Source organism: Schistocerca americana, chromosome 4 (assembly GCF_021461395.2).
Source record: "Schistocerca americana isolate TAMUIC-IGC-003095 chromosome 4, iqSchAmer2.1, whole genome shotgun sequence".
Classification (NCBI taxonomy): domain Eukaryota; kingdom Metazoa; phylum Arthropoda; class Insecta; order Orthoptera; family Acrididae; genus Schistocerca; species Schistocerca americana.
Window position 1 is genome coordinate 640,019,214 of NC_060122.1, and position 18,987 is coordinate 640,038,200.

At 39.4% G+C, this 18,987-nt stretch overlaps 1 protein-coding gene across 1 annotated transcript in view; it reads left to right on the top strand.

Annotated features, from left to right (window-relative positions):
• The window catches only part of LOC124613159 (aldehyde dehydrogenase 1A1-like), a 91,774-nt gene extending 83,740 nt beyond the window's left edge, over window positions 1–8,034 (top strand). Inside the window, exons 10-12 of the mRNA XM_047141786.1 lie at window positions 4,379–4,536; window positions 7,663–7,737; window positions 7,818–8,034. Coding sequence (XP_046997742.1) covers window positions 4,379–4,536; window positions 7,663–7,737; window positions 7,818–7,887 — 303 coding nt within the window. The 3' untranslated portion in view covers window positions 7,888–8,034. The remainder of the gene's footprint in view (window positions 1–4,378; window positions 4,537–7,662; window positions 7,738–7,817) is intronic.
• The last annotated feature ends 10,953 nt before the right edge of the window (window positions 8,035–18,987 follow it).

Sequence of the window (18,987 nt, forward strand, 5' to 3'; positions counted from 1 at the left end):
AAGAATCCCCTGAATACACACGTGCCCCTCACAGCCTTCCTGAATTCCTGATCTGTTATTATATAGTCAATGACAGATCTGGTTCCCCTGCCTTCCCAAGTATACCGGTGAATGTTCTTATGTTTAAAAAAGGAGTTTGTGATTACTAAGCCCATACTGGCACAGACATCCAAGAGTTGTTTCCTGTTCCTGTTGGCCTCCATATCCTCTCCAAATTTACCCACAACCTTTTCATACCCTTCTGTTCGATTTCCAATACTGGCATTAAAATCACCCAAGACAAGAACACTGTCCTTGTCCTTTACGCTAACAACTACATCACTGAGTGCATCATAAAAACTATCCATCTTATCTTGATCTGTCCCTTCACAATGCGAATATACTGACACAATCCTAATTTTCTTGCTGGACACTTTCAAATCTATCCACATCAGTCATTTGTTTACATACCTTATTGCAACTACGCTGGGTTTCATTTATTTCCTGATGTAAAGCCCTTCACCCCATTATGCTATTCCTGCTTTGACTCCTGACAGGTAGACCTTGTATTCTCCCACTTCCTCTTCTTTCTCACCCCTTACCTGAATGTCACTAACAGCTAAAACGTCCAACCCCATCTTACTTGCAGCCTCTGCCAGCTCTACCTTCTTCACAGAGTAGCCCCCATTGATATTAATAGCTCGCCATCTCGTTACCATTCGTTTGCCGAGTCATATCTTAGGAGTCCCTGGTTTGTCAATTAGAGGTGAGACTCTGTCACCTCCAAAGGTCCGAGGCATTTTGCTGTGATTTTTGCCAGCATCATATTTAAAGTACCAGGAAAGCAGGTTGCTAGCCTTACTTGCCCCGTGTTCCATTGGGTTTTACCCCTAATGGTTGAGAGAATAACTGGTGGATTTGGTAGTCTTTGCCGTCTGAGCACAAAGGTGACCACGACTCAGAATATATCTGAGATGCCCAGCCTTATTCCAAAGTAACTGGTATCCCGACTGTCAGGACCAGTTACCTGGCCACTCATATATTGCCCGTGGTTCATGAACTAGGACATGACAACAGGAGCCCACACCATGAACCACTTTTTCAGTTAGTACAACAAATATTTACTTTTACATGTTGAAACATTCAGTCATCTATGTACCATTCATACATCATTTTTCTAAGTAAAAGTCAATGAAGTGCACATTATTCTCTATCTATGCTGTTTAGTTATTAGCACTGATAAATTATGCTACCAGTCTGAAGAATATTTTCAACAGCCTGTAGGTCATGCAATTCTCAATATAGCTGATAAAAACATATACAAATCAACAAAAGGGCACATCTTACTTTTGAACTAGTTTTTCTTCAGGATATGAAAAAGAGGAAAAAGTGGGTGCATTAGGGAGGGGGCGTGTCTACCCCAGAAACTAGGCTCATGAGGTATAAAGAGAAAGGGGGAGAAAGTTTAGGCAAATGGTATTCTGGAGTAGAGGGAAAGATTAAGTAAGGAGATAGGTTTATTGTCTAACAGCATTCAAGTGTTCTGGAAATTTGACGAGTGATGTTCTTATGTAAAACACTATGCAGTGAACGAATGCCATCTAACAGTCTCACATATGACACTCCTTTTAATGTTTTACTTTTTCCTGAGGTGCAGCTAAATATGTTTGTGGATTTGTGCATAGGCAGGTGTTAAAGAGAGATCAGTTAATGGGAATATGAACATTGGAATAAATATGTCAACAGGTATGTTGCATAGGTTAGGAGGGTGATGGAAAGCAACTCTTGTGTAGTGTAATGATAGTATTAGGAAATAATGCTCTGATTTCAGAGTTCAAAATAGGAAATTCATATCTCTATGGATAGAGCAGTAACCTATTCAGGCATTAAAGCTGTGAATGGCATTGGGTAATGAGAAGTTTGGGAAAAAGTGCTTTAAGTGGTTTGGAGGTAAAAACTTTGCTGCTCAGAGAGCAAGATGTGGATACTGTCACGGGTGATTCTAGAAGTTGGTCTGGAGGAGGGGGGGTTGGCTTAGTGGGGGGTGGGGGTGGGAGGAGGGGAGGGGGTTGGGGGGAATGGAATATCGCTTAACAAAAGGAGAGTTGGGGTCCTCCACCGACAAACTTGTAAAATTTGGTGTTGCTTAATGTAGTTTGTGGTAATTTTTGGAGTTCAGTGTAAAAACATGTCTACAGAATGTGTGTGCCTGGGAAAATAATACGATTTAACCCAGATGTTTGGCAATTTCAAAGTTTTTGTCTGGGGTCAGTAATTTAAGTGTTGGTAAGCATACCCGGCACATTTAGCTTTCTTGATTATTGTAAGTGGTACTCATACATTAATATACATCCAATGAATATTAATAAAGACACCCATTTTAAGTTAAATGTTATTTATTGGTTTAGATAGTAAGCTATTTGCCACTCTTATTCTTAAAATGTATTTGAAATACATTGCAACCTATACTGCTACATGACTATATATATAAAAAAAAAAAAAGATTGAATCTGTTGAAGTAATATATTTGCTGATTTGTGAAGTCATTTTATCCATGTAATATGATACTCCATTGGGGGATGGGAGGGGGGGGGAGAGGGAGGGACACTATACTATAGCCCCCATAGCCCCACCTCCCGTGCCATGGCCCCTGGATACTGTCCAAGAGATTTGTTTCTGGATCCGATCAGGAAAGCTCTTACTGCTAGGAATACTGTTCTTTGTGTGTTTATATCAATTTCTATCAGCTGTATTAACAGCTGTGCCTCCTGAATATAAATGATGGCCTGTCTGTCTGTCTCTCTGTTAACAAAGTGATTTTTTGAATGATATTTTCCTTTTTATGCAATAGCCTTACTAAAAAAAATTGTTGCCTTGTTGGTGTATCAACACACAGGAATGCTCAGATAGGTATACTGTAAGATAATGTACAATAACTATAAAATGAAGACATTCACAAATTTCACCTCTGCTTCTAATTTAAGCTTTTCCTACTCCCATTATAATTAAGTATGTTGCATTAATTGACATTGCCAGTAAAAATAATGATAGAGCTTCTCTCCAAAATACAGTGCTATTATAAATGATTCATTTATTTTGAGAGTTTTATATTTTCCAAAGTATTACAAGTACAGAGATGACTGATGGATGATCGAACCATAAATGCACCAGTTTTGCCTTATGCCCACCAGTTGACATAATGAGTGTACTGTCCTGACAATATGGCTTCAAAGCAAGAAAGATTTTTTGTGTGTTGGCATATGTGTGATGTTTGTCTACTACAACAGTGCAGTGTGCATTCAGAAGAAATTATGGAAAAGAACTGCCATGTAAACAGAGGATTGCGTGTTGTTATTGACGGTTTATGGACACTGGTTGTCTCTGTAAATGGTCTGGTTGTCTTGGTTGACCAAGTGTGCCAGATGCAACCATGGAGAGGGTGAGAGAATGTTTTGTATGCAGTCCAAAAAAATTGATGGTCCATGCAAGCCAGCAAGTCATGAACTTGAATACCGCAGCAAACTGTGTGGAAGGTTTTATGATGGTGTTTACTTTTTGGCACATACTGTCTGCAGTCATGCAACAATTAAAATCAGAAGATCATGAGTGGCACCTTCAGTTTTGCATCACAATGTAGGAAGCACTCGAGGATAGACATTCAACCTCCAAGCTAATATGCAGCAATGAAGCAACCTCCGATTCACCACAATATGAGTGTGTGGTGCACTTAAAATCTTCATGAAATTGTGGTGCAGGGATGAGATTTGCCAGAGATCAATTTTTTCTGCATAATGTCACAGACAATTCTGTATAGGCCATTTTTCTCCTGTGAGAAGACTGTGATGGCTACCTCTTACTTTGATATGTTGCAGTTGTGGTTGTTTCCACAAATGAGTTCTGATTCTGAGAATTTCATCTTCCAACAAGAAGAGGCACCCTCTCATTGGAGCATTTATGTTTGGCACTACACAAATGATGAAATTCTGCATTGCTGGATTGGGCATAGTGGTCCCCCAGATCACATGAACTAATGCTTTGTGACAGTTTTTGTATGGTGGTATGTTAAGGACTATGTTTATGTACCCCCACTGTCAAGAACATTGGAACAGCTCAGAGAAAACATCAATGCTGCTTTGATGACCATTGACAGTATACTATGTAAGGTACAGAACAAACTTGATTACCACTTGGACGTATATCATGTGGGCAGAGGAGCACTCGTAGAACATTTGTGGAGTGAAAAATGCAAACTTGTTGAGCTTACAGTTCTATTCATGCACCAGTCACATTTGTATACATAATACTTTGGAGAATATAGAGCTTTGAAAACAAATGATCATTTACAGTAGATTTATACATCATTTAAAGTTTGAAAACATTCAAAATGTTGCTGTTTCAGATATTTGGACCAGTTCAGAGTATTTTAAAATTCAAAACTCTTGAGGAAGCCATTGAAAGAGCAAACAATACTTCTTATGGGTTGGCTGCTGGAATCTTGACAAAGGATATCAATAGTGCACTCACTTGTGCAAATGCTTTAGAGGCTGGGAGTATTTGGTGAGTTTCAATATATGTGTATTCCTCATACTTTTTAATGTGTGAATTAATGTTATTGTTATGTTACTGAGTCAAACATATGTTATTGTGCTCCAGAACAAAAGTTTATTTTATTTATATCCACATGATCTCAGGTGTCTCAGTTGTTTCTTACAAGGAAAACTCCACATTGCACCCCCTTCAGATTTAGTAGTAAGATAGTTCAGTGGACACACATGAAAACAAGGAAAAGGTGTACTCAACTGTGAAAAAAAGCAAAATATAAACAGTGAATGGTTTGAGGACAAGAAGTGGAATAAAGAGCAAGCTGAAACAGCCATAACATGGTGGGTAAGTGGTGATGGTGTCAGAATGCCTTTCTGTACTCTTGGTAGTTGTCATACTATACATTGGTTACAGAAAATGAGTCAGGTGGTAAGATTACATTACCATCGCAAGTAAATGTGATGAATAGTGAGAGCAAGCAAGATACAACATAGATGTCTGACAGAAAATAAAACAACAAATAAATGCATGTGAACTATGTTACAGCTAAGAAATTCAAGAGTCAGGACTTCTAAAATGGAATGTGACTTCAAAAATGTTAACACCGTATGTTTTGACAGTGCACAGAGAAACAGTGCAGCTTATGTGACAGACTATTATGTTTTCATCTTTTCTCTGGGAGTTTTCACATTCATATGAACATGTGTATTAAGCAAGGAGGCCTATCTCACTCATTTACCGTGCATACAAATTAGGTGCGTCTATAAGAGATTCCTATTGCGTGACAGACATACTGTCACTAATGCCATGTATGACACACCAGACATCGTTTTCTGTAGAGGATTTGGTTGACTTGTCACCCTTGTCATCAAATGTTTGTGGTTCCCATTTGAAAGCCACTTCCTTTCAGCTGCTAATAGAGTAGTTGTGCAGAATCAAATGTCATTATAGGTCCCTGTCTCACTACCTTATGCCTTTCTGTTACAAATGGACATTACATTATGACACAGACACAAATTTGAATAAAGCAAATGGTGGAAATAATAATAATAATAATAATTTAGCATAATGGAAGTTTGAACAGAGTTCACCTGCTCACCGGCAGTCCAGCACTGTAGCCACTTAACCATGATGCCATTTGCATTCCACTACCTCTATATTGCACTTCTTGCTCTTGGACTATTCACTGTTTCTATGTTGCTTTTTTTTCACAGTCCAGTTCACATTCTTCCTGTTTCCATGCTTGATCTGTGTTCATTTTTGACGGGCTGTCCACTGGGCCCTCTCACAATTAAATCTGATGGGGGATGTAATCGGGAGTTTCCCTTGTTAGAATTTCGACAAACTGATTAATGTTGTCAGTTCATAGTCTTAGTTTTCCTTTTCTATTATTCCTTATTTGCCATTACTATCATTACACAGAAGAGATCAGGAAAGAGCAGAAGTTTCAGATAGATTGCCTACTGGTAAGGCAGGAATTTTTGAAACCAGATTTTAAACTGCAAAACTTTTCCAGGGGCAGGTGCGGACTCAGACCATAATTGTAAATTGAATCTGAAAGGTAGGAAGTTAAGGAGGTGGGAAGTGGATAAAGTAAAAATGCAGAGCTTATTGAGAGTTTCAAAGGAAGCACTGGGCAGTGATTGGCTACAACAAGGGAAAGGGATATAGAAGAATATGATTGAGGAGCTTTGGGAACTGGAATAGTAATGGCAGTAGAACACTAAATTGGCAAAGAGACAAGGTCCAGAAGAAATCCTTGGGTACACAAGAGATACTGAATTTACTTTACAAATGTAAAAAATTTAAAAATGTAAGAAATGAGGTAGGCAAAAGGGAAGACAGCTTTTAAGAAATGAAACTAACAGAAAGCACAAAATACCATAGCAGGAATGGTTAGAGAAATATACAGCTGTAGAAACATACATGATTATGAGACAAACAGAAGCCACTTGTATGAAAATTAAAGACACCTTTTGAGAAAATAGAGCCACCTTAATTAATGTTACAAGCTCTGGTGGGAAACCAGTATGAACCAAATTGAAAGAACTTTTTCAAAACAAGGTCCACAGCATAGATGACATTTCCTCAGAAATATTAAGATCCTTGGGAATCATGACATAACTGTATGTGAGATATACATGACAAGTGAAATAAACTTGGACTTCAAGAAGAACTTAGTAATTTCAGTTTCAAAGATGTGGGTGCAAAAAGGTGTGAGTACTACCAAACCATAAGTTTAATAAGTCATGTTTGCGAAATACATACTGACACAAATTATTGAAGAATAGAAAAACTGGTAGAGGTGTACCTTAGGGAAGATCTGTTTGGCTTCCAGTGAAATACAGGAATATGTAAGACAATATTTCCTCCACAACTTATGTTAGATGCTAGGTTAAAGAAAGGCAAACCAATATATGTATGCAACAAATATTGGAAATCCACAGAGCACACTTTTCACCTCAAGCTAATTCATACAAAAACCTTCCATTAAACATTATTTATTTCAAGGAATGGTCTCATATCCGTAATCTAACATGATCAGCTTTATTGAATTGCAGATCATTAAATAACAGGCACTTCAGGCAAAATGTTTCTTCAAAAAGATGAAAATTTGTCTTTTAGGTTGGGATCCATAAGTTGCAAAAACATATTTTTTAATGTACATGAATATAATTATGCCAGACTATTGGCTTTGTGAGTTGAGGAATGTGTTCTTGAATATGCACATATTTTTACAAAGTCTGCTACAATGCAGAAGGCTCATATAGTAAGAGGAAGTGGGTGAGGGAGGCCATTCTGTGTAATAAAGGTTATAGAGAAACTCAGTTTAGCAGACATACAGAGACAAGGCACTGACACCTTCCCATGTTGTAACTGCTCTGTACATCCTAAAGCTGTCATGCCATCTTTTTATAACATTACAGATATTTCATTCTTTTGAGAGACTGTGTGACCACATTAGTCACAGAACAGTTAGTTGAACCATTCTTCTCACACTGTCATGGTACAATTTTATGATAGTGTATAAAGTAATAGAAATGTGCTAGAAAATTGTGTACCTTATAACATTTGTTCTCAAATGCTATGTGCTTTCTGCGTTCAGTGTAATGATTGATAAATTCATTGTATTATTTTAAGGGTCAACTGCTTCCTTGTTATTCCTGTTCAGGCACCATTTGGTGGATATAAAGAGTCTGGAATTGGTAGGGAAATGTAAGTAAAAAATAATCCTTTTAAATAACATGAGTTACTGAACAGAAATATTTTTTAATGACAAATTTAACTTTTTGCAGGGGAGAAGAAACACTACATGAGTACTTAGAAGTGAAGACAGTTTCTGTGAAGCTCCCATCCAAGTCTTGAAGTGTTTCCAAGAAATGAAACAAGGCTTTGCTGCTTTTATAATATTACAGAACCAGCAGTATTCTTTGTTAAAATTATTATTTCTCAGGATAATTTCTGATAAAGTAAATCATTTGCAATTTTTAATAAACTGTTTCGTAATTTATAGTCTAGTGTATTCATTTTATTTAGCGTGCTGGTACTGCTCCATGTCTGTCATTACTCTGAACCATGTCTGTCATTACTCTGAATTTCAACTGTCATTTAACCAAACGAAGAAGCATTAATGGATTGCTATTAAGTATTACTTCTTGCCATACAAAGGCAGTAGCCCATTTCACTTTTACAAAACTGTAAGAGTTTCATGAGACGATGAAAAAATAATAAGATTCCAGACTTAATTTTATGTCACTGAATACTGTATAGAGTCTGCTATTATAGAATCTTTATTGCAATACACAAGTAGTGAGACGTAATTCATTTTTGTACCTAAGTTTACCTTCTATTATAATTTAGAGCAATGGGCCTTAACTCAGATAAATTTTTGTTCAGTTGTGGGATATCAACTTTTTTACTGGGTAAACAGTATCAGGTGCATGGCACAGGTTCAGTCTCATAGTGCTAGTTATTAGGACTTTCTCCCTTTCCTTTCACACATGACTCACAGGAAGGATGCGGCTTAAATGCTTCTGTGGGTGTTTTAATTCATCTAATCTTGTGTTTGGGATCCTTATGGCAGTAACAGATATATAAGGAGTTGATAACATTTTTAGGTTCATTGCTATAAACTGAACAAGTAGGTTTTCACAGGATAGTGTTCGACAATCTGTGACCTGTTAAGTAACTTAGCTTCTTTTTCCATTTGCTGCAACATGGTGATTGGCATTTCCCAGTGTGATCACTGTTGACATCATTTCCACTATGCCTAGATTTGTAATCCTAATCATGATAGTGGTCCTGGTAAGATAAAATGCATGTCATTTTAAATGTGCAAAAGTGAATCAAATGAAAAATTTAGTTATGCTCAAGTTGTGATAAAGACAATCTCAGTAAGAAATTTATCAACAAGGTCTGTACACACAAGATCATTACAATCCTACTGGAAGAAATATATGTGTTAAATCACAAATGGGTAAAATGTTAAGTATGAACACAAATGGGACTGACAAGTGCTGATAAACATGATTAAAAATCTTAATCATAATCTTTGCAGAAAGTGTAGAATCATGGTGAGAAACAGTATTCAGTGCACTGAATGTGACATCATATTTCACATTCTATGTGGTAAGATTGATCCCTCATTAAAAGAAGGTTTTTCTATATCGTACTAGTGTCTGTGAGTGTGAGTGCACTGAGTGTGTTGCCGCCACGTGTGCATGTTTCCAATTGTGTAGTAACCAACTAATACAAAAAACTAGTCCAAGTTGCACAAATATGGCTTTATTCATAATCTATGAACAATAATGGAGATAGCCTCTTGAAACTCCACAAAACACAGAACATTTGATGTGCTCAATACAAACTAGAATGTCTGGTTAGAGTTATTCATTGCTGTACTTTGCTTATATATGTGCAAGTTGCTGGCAGATGATGTGGTGGAGAGGCACTTTGCACCAGGAAGCTGGAGCCCCAGGGTACTGCATGGGGAGGAGATGGCCAATGGAATGGAGGTGCCTCCACAGCAGGCGACAATGCGCTCGAGGCGGAGAGAAGTGGTGCGGCCTGTGGTGATGGAGTGCAACTGATCAAAATGGTGCACTACCCAACGGCAGACAACAATGGCAATTGTCCACTTGGGCCAGGAACACAAAACCTTGTGCCCACACTGGTGATCCCGGTGCGAAGCTGCCGGAGAAAGCCGACGAAAGCAGGTGCAGTGCAGGCCACAGCAGGTGGAGGAACATGCATAGCTGCCAGCTATTAAGCAACTCAGCTAGTCTCCATTCACCCATAGGTGTGAAACAGTAGGTTCTCAGAAAACGGAGAAGGATGTTGTCTGGTGAAGAATCCACAACAAACTTTTTCATTTGGAACCTGGATATATGCGCTGGTCATTTTGCCTTGCCATTTGATTGATGGTGGAAGAATGGAGCATTAACATGACAAATGCTGTGATGGGAACAAAATAATTGAAAGGTGTGTGAAATGAACTGGTGACCATTAGCAGGCAGAAAGTAAGGTACAAGGCAACCAATGAATAAAAAAAAATAAATAAATAAATAAATAAAAAAAAAATCCTCAAAAGTGTGCAAATTGTGACCTCAGCTGGTGTCAACACACACCAGAGAATCTAAGGAAACTCGGAAAATGCATCCACCACCAAGAGCCAATAGGTATTCAAGAAGAGGCCTGTAAAGTCTTCATGAATGCACTCCCATGGTTGGTGTGGAGCAGGTCAGGTTGACAGAGATGCCCTGGGAGCTGCCTGCTGCCAGGCACACTGCTCACAAGCCACAACATAACGGATAATTTCACCATCAATCCATGGCCAAAAAACATGTTTCCCAGCTATCAGTTTAATGCCAAAACTACCCAATGACCCTGGTGGAGAAGGCGTAGAAACTCGTGCCATAATGTGGCAGAAATGACTGCCCCGGCATATCGATCTCCCATGGACAACAGCAAAACACTGTCAAAAACTGAGAGGCAATACCATAAGGAAAAATAGCCATGCATAGGGTCCAAAGCCCTACCAAGCAGTTTGTCTGGCCAGCCCTGTTGAACAAACTGAACCACCTGATGGAGAACCAGGTTGGCAGCTGCTATGCATGAACTTGTAATTGAGAAACCCTCAATCTTGGCTTGTGGTTTCAGTATCATGATGGAAGCAAAACAGTTCTTCATTATCAAAGTTGGGATCAGGACCCACAGGAAAGCAAGTCAAAGTGTCTGCATTACGGTAGTATGGATGTAGGTCAAAAATGGATATCCTAATTGTAGCAAGACAAGAACAGTGCCCAGCATTGTAGATGGTGTGCTGGCTTGTCAGGTAAGGAAATGTGTGGGTTAAACAATGAAAGGTGAAATTTGGAACCATACAAAAAAAAAAAAAAAAAAGAAACATGAAATTTCTGGAGAGCATAGACTATGACAAAAGCCTCATTTTCCAACTGAGAGTAAAGTTGCTGGGCTGGAGGGAGAGATTTTGAGGCAGAAGTAACAGGTCATTCAGAGTCTTTTGTATGTTGGTGTGATAGGACCATGTCAAGGCCATACTGTGAGGTACTGGTCACCAAAACTATATGCTGGTCTGGAGATATGTGGCTAAACAGGGGGCCAAGAATAGTTTGGATTTCAACATTTGAAAAGCATATTAGCAATCCAGGCTCTAGCAAAAAGGTACATTCTTGTGTAACAAGGCATCAATTGGTAGGCCAACAAGGCCACTTCCAGCATGAATATATGGTAGAAGGCTATGTTCTCTTGGAAGACCTGAAGCTCCTTCATCGACAAAGGGTGAGGCATAGTGATAACAGTAGAGATGTGGTCTTTCATAGGGTGAACCCCATCCTTGAGACTTTGAACCCCAAATAAACAATAGAAGGTTAAAAACAATGAGATTTTGCAAGGTTATGCAGTATGCCTGTGGACTGTAAGACAGAAAAAAAGTGCACAAATTTTTCAAGGAGAGGAGCCAGTGACAACAGTAACATCCAGATAATTAATGCCACCCATCACATGCGTAATCATTTGGTATAAATATCATTGGAAAATAGAAGGGGCTCTAGCCATACCAAAAGGAACGTGCAAATATTGATAGGAACCAGAAGGAGTATTCAAAACCAGAACTTGCAGAGGCTATTCGTCCACAGGAACCTGCAGGTACGCTCCAGACAAATCAATTTAAGAAAAATACTGGCCACGCGGTATTTTTGCCAACAGTTCCTCCCGGCATGGGAGGGGATACATATCCATGATTGACTGTGCAATGACAGTAGTACTGAAGGCACCACAGAGGTGAAGTTTCTTTGATGGCTTATGAACTATAACCACCAGAGATGACCAATCACTAGCCATAACAGGTTGCACATTCCTAGAGATTGAAGTCTTTTCAATTCTGCTCTCACCTGATCTTTCAGGGTGACAGGAATAGGGTGTGTACAACAAAGATGAAGCTAAGCAGTGAATTCCAAAAACATTTGATGAAAGAAAATTGTAGCACACCCTATTTCTTCTGAATCCAAGTCCGAAAATTCATCACACAGTGATTCCAGTGGAGAATATGATACCTGATCAGGTTCAATGTGAACTGTATCAGTAAAATAAAATCCAAATGCCTAAAATGTATCCATCCTGAAAAATGTTCTCAACACTGGCATCAGCAACCACCAAAAACGTGATGGAATGAACCACTGACGTGGAAGAGGCAGATGCTTTAAATTGTTCCAACAGTACAATGTTCTGTCTGTTATAACTTACCAGCTCCTATGTGATGAATGTCAATGTCATTGAGCCTCAAGTCACATAAGTTTGAGAATTCAAAAACATCACTGCAGCACATGTATCAACCTGCATCTGGAGCACTTGGTGAAAAACACTTAAGTCAATAAACAACTTGGGAGAAGTACACCTTCAGGCTTTCCTGGTGATCTAATGACATCTAGGGTTGTCGGGTGTTCTGCCAGATATCAGGGTTTCTCTTGCATGATATTTCAATAATATAGTTCGTAACCTTCATCAGGTGTGACCTGAGACTGCTCCTCAAATGGACCTGGTCCAGTAATTATGTCTGCGGCCTTTGCCCTCCTCCAGCAGTTGCAGGCATTCACTCTGCGGTCCGCGCCTGCTTGCTGCAACTTGCTGGAGTACTGCCATTTCCTTTCCCATCCACTGCAGTTCAGGGCATTACCTCTGTGTTCTGCACACACCAGACCCCTACTGGGTGTTCCATCTTCGGCCTGGTGCATTTGGAGTTCTGTCTGTGTTGCCAAGTGTTCTCCCTGTGGTCCTCTCCCACTCCATGCAATCTTCTGGGGCGTTGTCTGCTGCAGTTCTGGATGTTCCCTCTGCAGTCTGTGCCCATCGGACCTGCTCCTGGATGTTCTGCCTTTGGTCCGGTGAGCCTGGCACTCTGTCTGGAAATTGTTTTCTATATCCACGCCTTCGGTTCTGCTATTCATGTAGTGCTGCAGCTCTCCCCATTGCTCTTTCAACTATTCCAGAGCAGGGTTCAAGGCTCTGCTTAGCTGGTACCCCATGTCTCATTTCATGTGATTGTCAGTTACATTTACCTTTATCGATTCCCTTATAACATTGTCCCAAAATCTGGGTGTCTGTGTTAGAATCTTGGTTTCATCATAATTCATGACATGATCTAGTTCCAGACAATGTTCAGCAATGGCTGATTTCATCACCTGTCTTAATCTATGTGCCTTTGATGTTCCTTGCATCTGATATCCAATTTCCTTGTTGTCTGGCCAATGTAGGACATGCCACATTGAAATGTTGTAAATGCCTTGTTTCCGTAACCCCAGGTCATCTTTAACATTTCCCTCCAGTCCCCCTATCTTGCTGGATGGACAGAAAACACAATTGATGTGTTTACAGAGAATCCTACTGATTCTGGAAGAAACAGAACCAGCATAGGGCAGATACGCCACCTTCTTTGCTTCATCTTGCTCTGCTTCTGGAACCTGTCGTGTACTGACTGGTTGGAGTACCATCTCAGTTTGTTTGGTAGTATATCAAATTTTACAGAACACTGTTTTAAGATGCTCTATTTCTGTTGGTAGACTCTCTTGGTCTGACAGGGTACGTGCTCTACGGACCAATGTCTTAAGAACCCTGTCCTTCTGTGCAGGTTGGTGACAGCTGCTGGCCTGCAGATATAAATCAGCGTGTGTGGGTTTTCGATACACACTGTGGCCGATTGATCCAGAAACAGAAGCTGGGCATTCTTCTCCAGTTCTATGGTGAACTTGATATTTGGGCGGCAAGAGTCCATATGTTCAAGGGACTCATTGAGACTGTCCTTCCCATGTGGCCAGATCATGAAGGTGACGTCCACATACCTGAAGAAGCATGTGGGTTTAAATCAGGCTGTCTCTAATGCCCTCTCTTCAAATCTCTCCATGAACATTTGGCAAACACAAGAGACAGTGGGCTGCCCACAGCTACACTTGAGTTTGCTCATAATATTGGTTCCCATACAGGAAATACATGGATGTCAGTGTATGCCTGAACAGGTCCAACAGAGCACCATCAAATTTTTCCACAATCAATTCTAGTGAGTCTTTCAGTGGGACCCTAGGGAACAGTGATACCACATCTAAACTAACCATGATGTCCGAATCTGTGATGCGTAGTTGCTTGAGGCGTTGCAGGAAGTCTTCTGAGTTTTGGATGTGCTGAACACATTTCCCCACATACAGAGACAGCAGATCTTTCAAGTACTTGGCTGTAGCATACGTAGGTGCCCCAATATTACTGACAATTGAGTGTTTGGGGCATGCCGTCCTTGTGTATTTTGAGAAAACCATAAAGTCTAGGTGACACTGGTGCTTTTGCCCGATGTTGTCTGATGATCTTATCAGGCAACCCCATCTCCGTCCGAAGAGCCTTGGTCTTCTTGTCCACCTTATCAGTGGGGACACACTCCAAGGTTCGATATGTAGTGTCCCATAGCAGTTGGCATATTTCCTCATCATAATCCACCTGCTGTAGAATGCCTGTAGAACTCCCTTTGTCTGCTGCCAGTAATACAATACTGTTGTCTTCCCAGAGCTTCTTGAGTGCATGCCTCTCCTCAGTTGTGATGTTCGATTTTGGAGGCTTGGCATTGGTGAGAGACCTGCAAGTCTTTCAGCAGACTTCCTCTGTCACATTAGGTGGAAGTGTGGCTATAACTTGCTCTATTGCACTGTTTAAACCTGAAATGGGCACATTTCTAGCGGTTGGTGCAAAATTTGAGAACCTTGCTGAGTACCTTTAAGGTTGTGTCATCAAACTGTGTGCCACTTAGGTTCGTCTCAGTGTGAGTCTCCTCCATCTGCTGTGCTTTCTTGCTCATGCAGTCAAACTTTGCAGATTGGCTAGATGAGGCATTCCTTCTGGCACACTCTGCTAAAGAGCAGGAGGTGTAGTTTACCCAGTTCCAATCTTCCTCTGTTAAGGAGGCTGTCATGTACAGATGAAGGTGTAACAGCTCCCTTGCTACAACATCCAATCTGTGGTGCATACCTTGGATCCTCTCTCTCACTAGTGCCATGCTCACTCGGCATTTTATCTTGTTTGCCGCTCTGGAGTTGAAGTGATGTTTAATTCTGGCGAATACTGGTAACACTTCTCCATCTCAACATCTCAGCAAAAACCTGATGGAACTCAGCATCCTCCCTTTCCTCTGTCGAAGCTTGTCCAGCTTCTCGATTTTATGGTACATCTCCTCCCCATCGAGTCTTCTGATGTAACTCTTCAGGCTCTGCTGGTGATCTATTGACATCTTGGGTTGTCGGGTGTTCTGCCAGATATCAGCGTCATTCTTGCACGATATTTTGGTAATGTAGCTTGTAATTTTAATCAGGTGCGATCTGAGACTGCTCTTCAAGTGGATCTAGTCCAGTATTCATGACTGTAGCCTTCCCCCTCCACCGGCAGTTGCAGGCATTCTCTCCATGGTCCACACCTGCTTGCTGCAACCTGCTGGAGCACAGTGCATGGGTCTACTCATTGTCATTTGATCCAATATATTTCCACCATGAGTGGGGTTCCTAACTATGTGTTATAGGTAGTTCTCAGAGAAGACATTTAGTAATGTTTCATAGGCTGTCTTATCATGCCCATCACTAACAAATTTCCCAATTTTCTATGGAAGTAATCTGGAAATATTCTGGTGGTGCTCTGTAGTAATACTGTTTTAGAACTTTTGGATTAAGCTTAAAGTAGAAGCTTTTGTGGAGATTGTGTACGGAGGTGTTGCAAAACTGTGTTTATCAGAAGTGTCAAACTCTAGTAAAGTTGATGCACTGGGCTCCCCATAACGTGCTGAATTTTAATCTGATTCTCCTCATGTATTTTAATTTGTTTTTGAGAGTATTTGTATGGAGTGTATGGAAGTGAAACATGGACGATAAATAGTTTGGACAAGAAGAGAATAGAAGCTTTCGAAATGTGGTGCTACAGAAGAATGCTGAAGATTAGACGGGTAGATCACATAACTAATGAGGAGGTATTGAATAGAATTGGGGAGAAGAGAAGTTTGTGGCATAACTTGACAAGAAGAAGGGACCAGTTGGTAGGACATGTTCTGAGGCATCAAGGGATCACAAATTTAGCATTGGAGGGTGGCGTGGAGGGTAAAAATCGTAGAGGGAGACCAAGAGATGAATACACTGAGCAGATTCAGAAGGATGTAGGTTGCAGTAAGTACTGGCAAATGAAGAAGCTTGCACAGGATAGAGCAGCATGGAGAGCTGTATCAAACCAGTCTCAGGACTGAAGACAACAACAACAACAACATTTTAATGGGGTTTGGACTTGTTTCAGAAGGTTGTGCCATGTTGGAACCATTGCAATATGATGTAGTGACATTAAGGTAAACAGAGCAATCTATCAGAGATGAACTAAAGACACTGTCTTGATAAACTTCTTCTAATCCTTCTCAAACTTGTGCATTCCTAAAGTTGTTGTCTATTTTAACAGTATTCACATTAACATATATTCAGACATCAATTACCTTTAAGAATTTAAACTAGTGAGCTGTTATAAGATTATTAGGCAAGATCTAATTGCATTAGTTGATTGCTAAGTTATCCATTATTTCTGCTTTCTATCTCTGAAGGTAAATTTATGGAATTGTGCTAAAACAAACCTCAGCTGGGAATTAGAAAAAGTATTTTTCTTTATTTAAGGAATCATTTTCATTTGTAATGTATGTTTTGCTGTGAAGAACTGAGTAGAGTGTGATTTTGAGTTGTGTGGTTGATAACATAGCATGTTCATGAATGTGACTTGTAATCATACTGAACACAATGTGCTCAGGTAAAACTATTTGCTGCAGAAATTTGTTTAGGCGATGTGGCACCATAACACGTATGGGATCATAGAGAATTGTAATGACTATCTTTTATGGCTTTCAGACTGTGAATGTTGACTATATATTTAGAGTTCACATTCAGTTATGATTCTGGAATAAGTGTATCAGTATTTCTTTTATTGGTTAGATATGAACATTGTATATTTATCTGTTTATGACAAGGGATCACAAATTTAGCATTGGAGGGCAGCGTGGAGGGTAAAAATCGTAGAGGGAGACCAAGAGATCAATACACTAAGCAGATTCAGAAGGATGTAGGTTGCAGTAGGTACTGGGAGATGAAGAAGCTTGCACAGGATAGAGTAGCATGGAGAGCTGCATCAAACCAGTCTCAGGACTGAAGACCACAACAACACAGCACATGACAAATATGTTGCATTTGAAATTGTCAGCCAAGTCAATCAATCAGATGTGGGATGCAACACATGCCTGATTGAATGTCAGTGTTCATCACCTGCCTCAAAAATACTGACAGTTTTTGTTCACATGCAGTTGGCTCCTGTCCGTTACATCCCTTCGAGTTAATGGCGTGCTGTGTGATTCCTTTTACTTCAGAAAACTGCTTTCTAGTAATTCTGAACTAATTTGTACAATCAGCACCACTCATCTTAGTCATAGTTTGAAATTGTCCATGTTTCTTCCTTTCAAACAAAATATATTTACTGAATGATATTTATTTTTTATTCATTAATGAATAAGGCAACACTTTGTCTTCAGCATTAGTATCTGAATCTGATTTGAAACTCAAGTCTAATAATAACTCTTTTATTCGCGAATCACATATTGTCAGTTTGGCAGGCAGTAGGTCAGTAACTGGTGTCTCTAGGGTTCATTTTCCTATTCATGTTTGGTGGATTAACAGGATTAGTATTAGCAAATTCATCCCTTGACATTGTATTACATGATACATATTATGTAGTATCCCACATATGTGTGTCACCCTGACTGAAGGGCACAGTCGTCATGCTCATCTCAATATGCACAGGTCTGCACCAGACATGTGGAACCTATGCATCATTTATTGAAATTGTGTCACATCACACATGCTAAATGCATCTAAGTTTGTGCTTATCCTTAGTAAACATTGCATTGTTTAAGAAACAGTCATGTCTTACTTTCCTCAGTGCCCCACAGGCATGATCTACTTAAGTGGTCCTGTGTCGATGTAAAAGTAAGAAAAGCAAATGAAACTATGTTTCACATTTGGAAGAAACATACAAATGTATTATTTGTGGATATAAGCAGATTATGAAGTAGATTCCACACAATACACGGCCTTCACCTGAACAGTCTTGATAAATACTATGCAAGTGAAAGAATTCTGGAATTTATTAGAAAAGCAGCATTAGACTTTGGCACTAAAGTACGGATGAGTGGTTCTACATCACTTCTATACAGTGAAATGAAAACAGATTTAAAGGACAAGGGAAATGAGTCAGTGACCAAGCCTAATCCATGTCAGGCTTGGTCTCTTCCAAATGAAGAAGATGTAACTCCCCTCTCCTTCCTTCTTTCATCTATTGTCCACATTAAACAATGCGCAGTCCAAGTAATTAATAAGCAAAGTCTTTTATGAAGATTTGTGAGGAACGAAGAATACAATAAACTTTCAAGTTTACTTAGCTTGTCATGTTGAGATGGCTCCAGTTCTTCTTGTCTAGGGGTTTGATTCTTGAGGCTGAAAATCTAACATCAGGTCCTCATGGTTGATTTGAACTAAATAAATTGGAAGATTGTTGTTGCAGAAATTTTTTTTTTACATAAATATATTTTCCACTGATTTTCTCACATTTTAGTATATCATACAGTATTTTGATTTTTCACATTAACAAAGCTGAAATTAAATTGTTCGCACCTATTATACAAAAATAGATCTGATCACATCAGAGGCAAGCTTAAAACACTCACACTCTGCAGAATTAACAATATTCCAAAGGGTTTACAATTTTTCTTAAAAAATTATTCCTACTAGTTTTCATTACATTATTAATTTCAATTATTATTTCACAAACGAATCCAGAAATAAACATAGTAAATACTATAGGATTGCATAATCAATAATAGAAATTTTAAGTGTGTAAATAATTCAT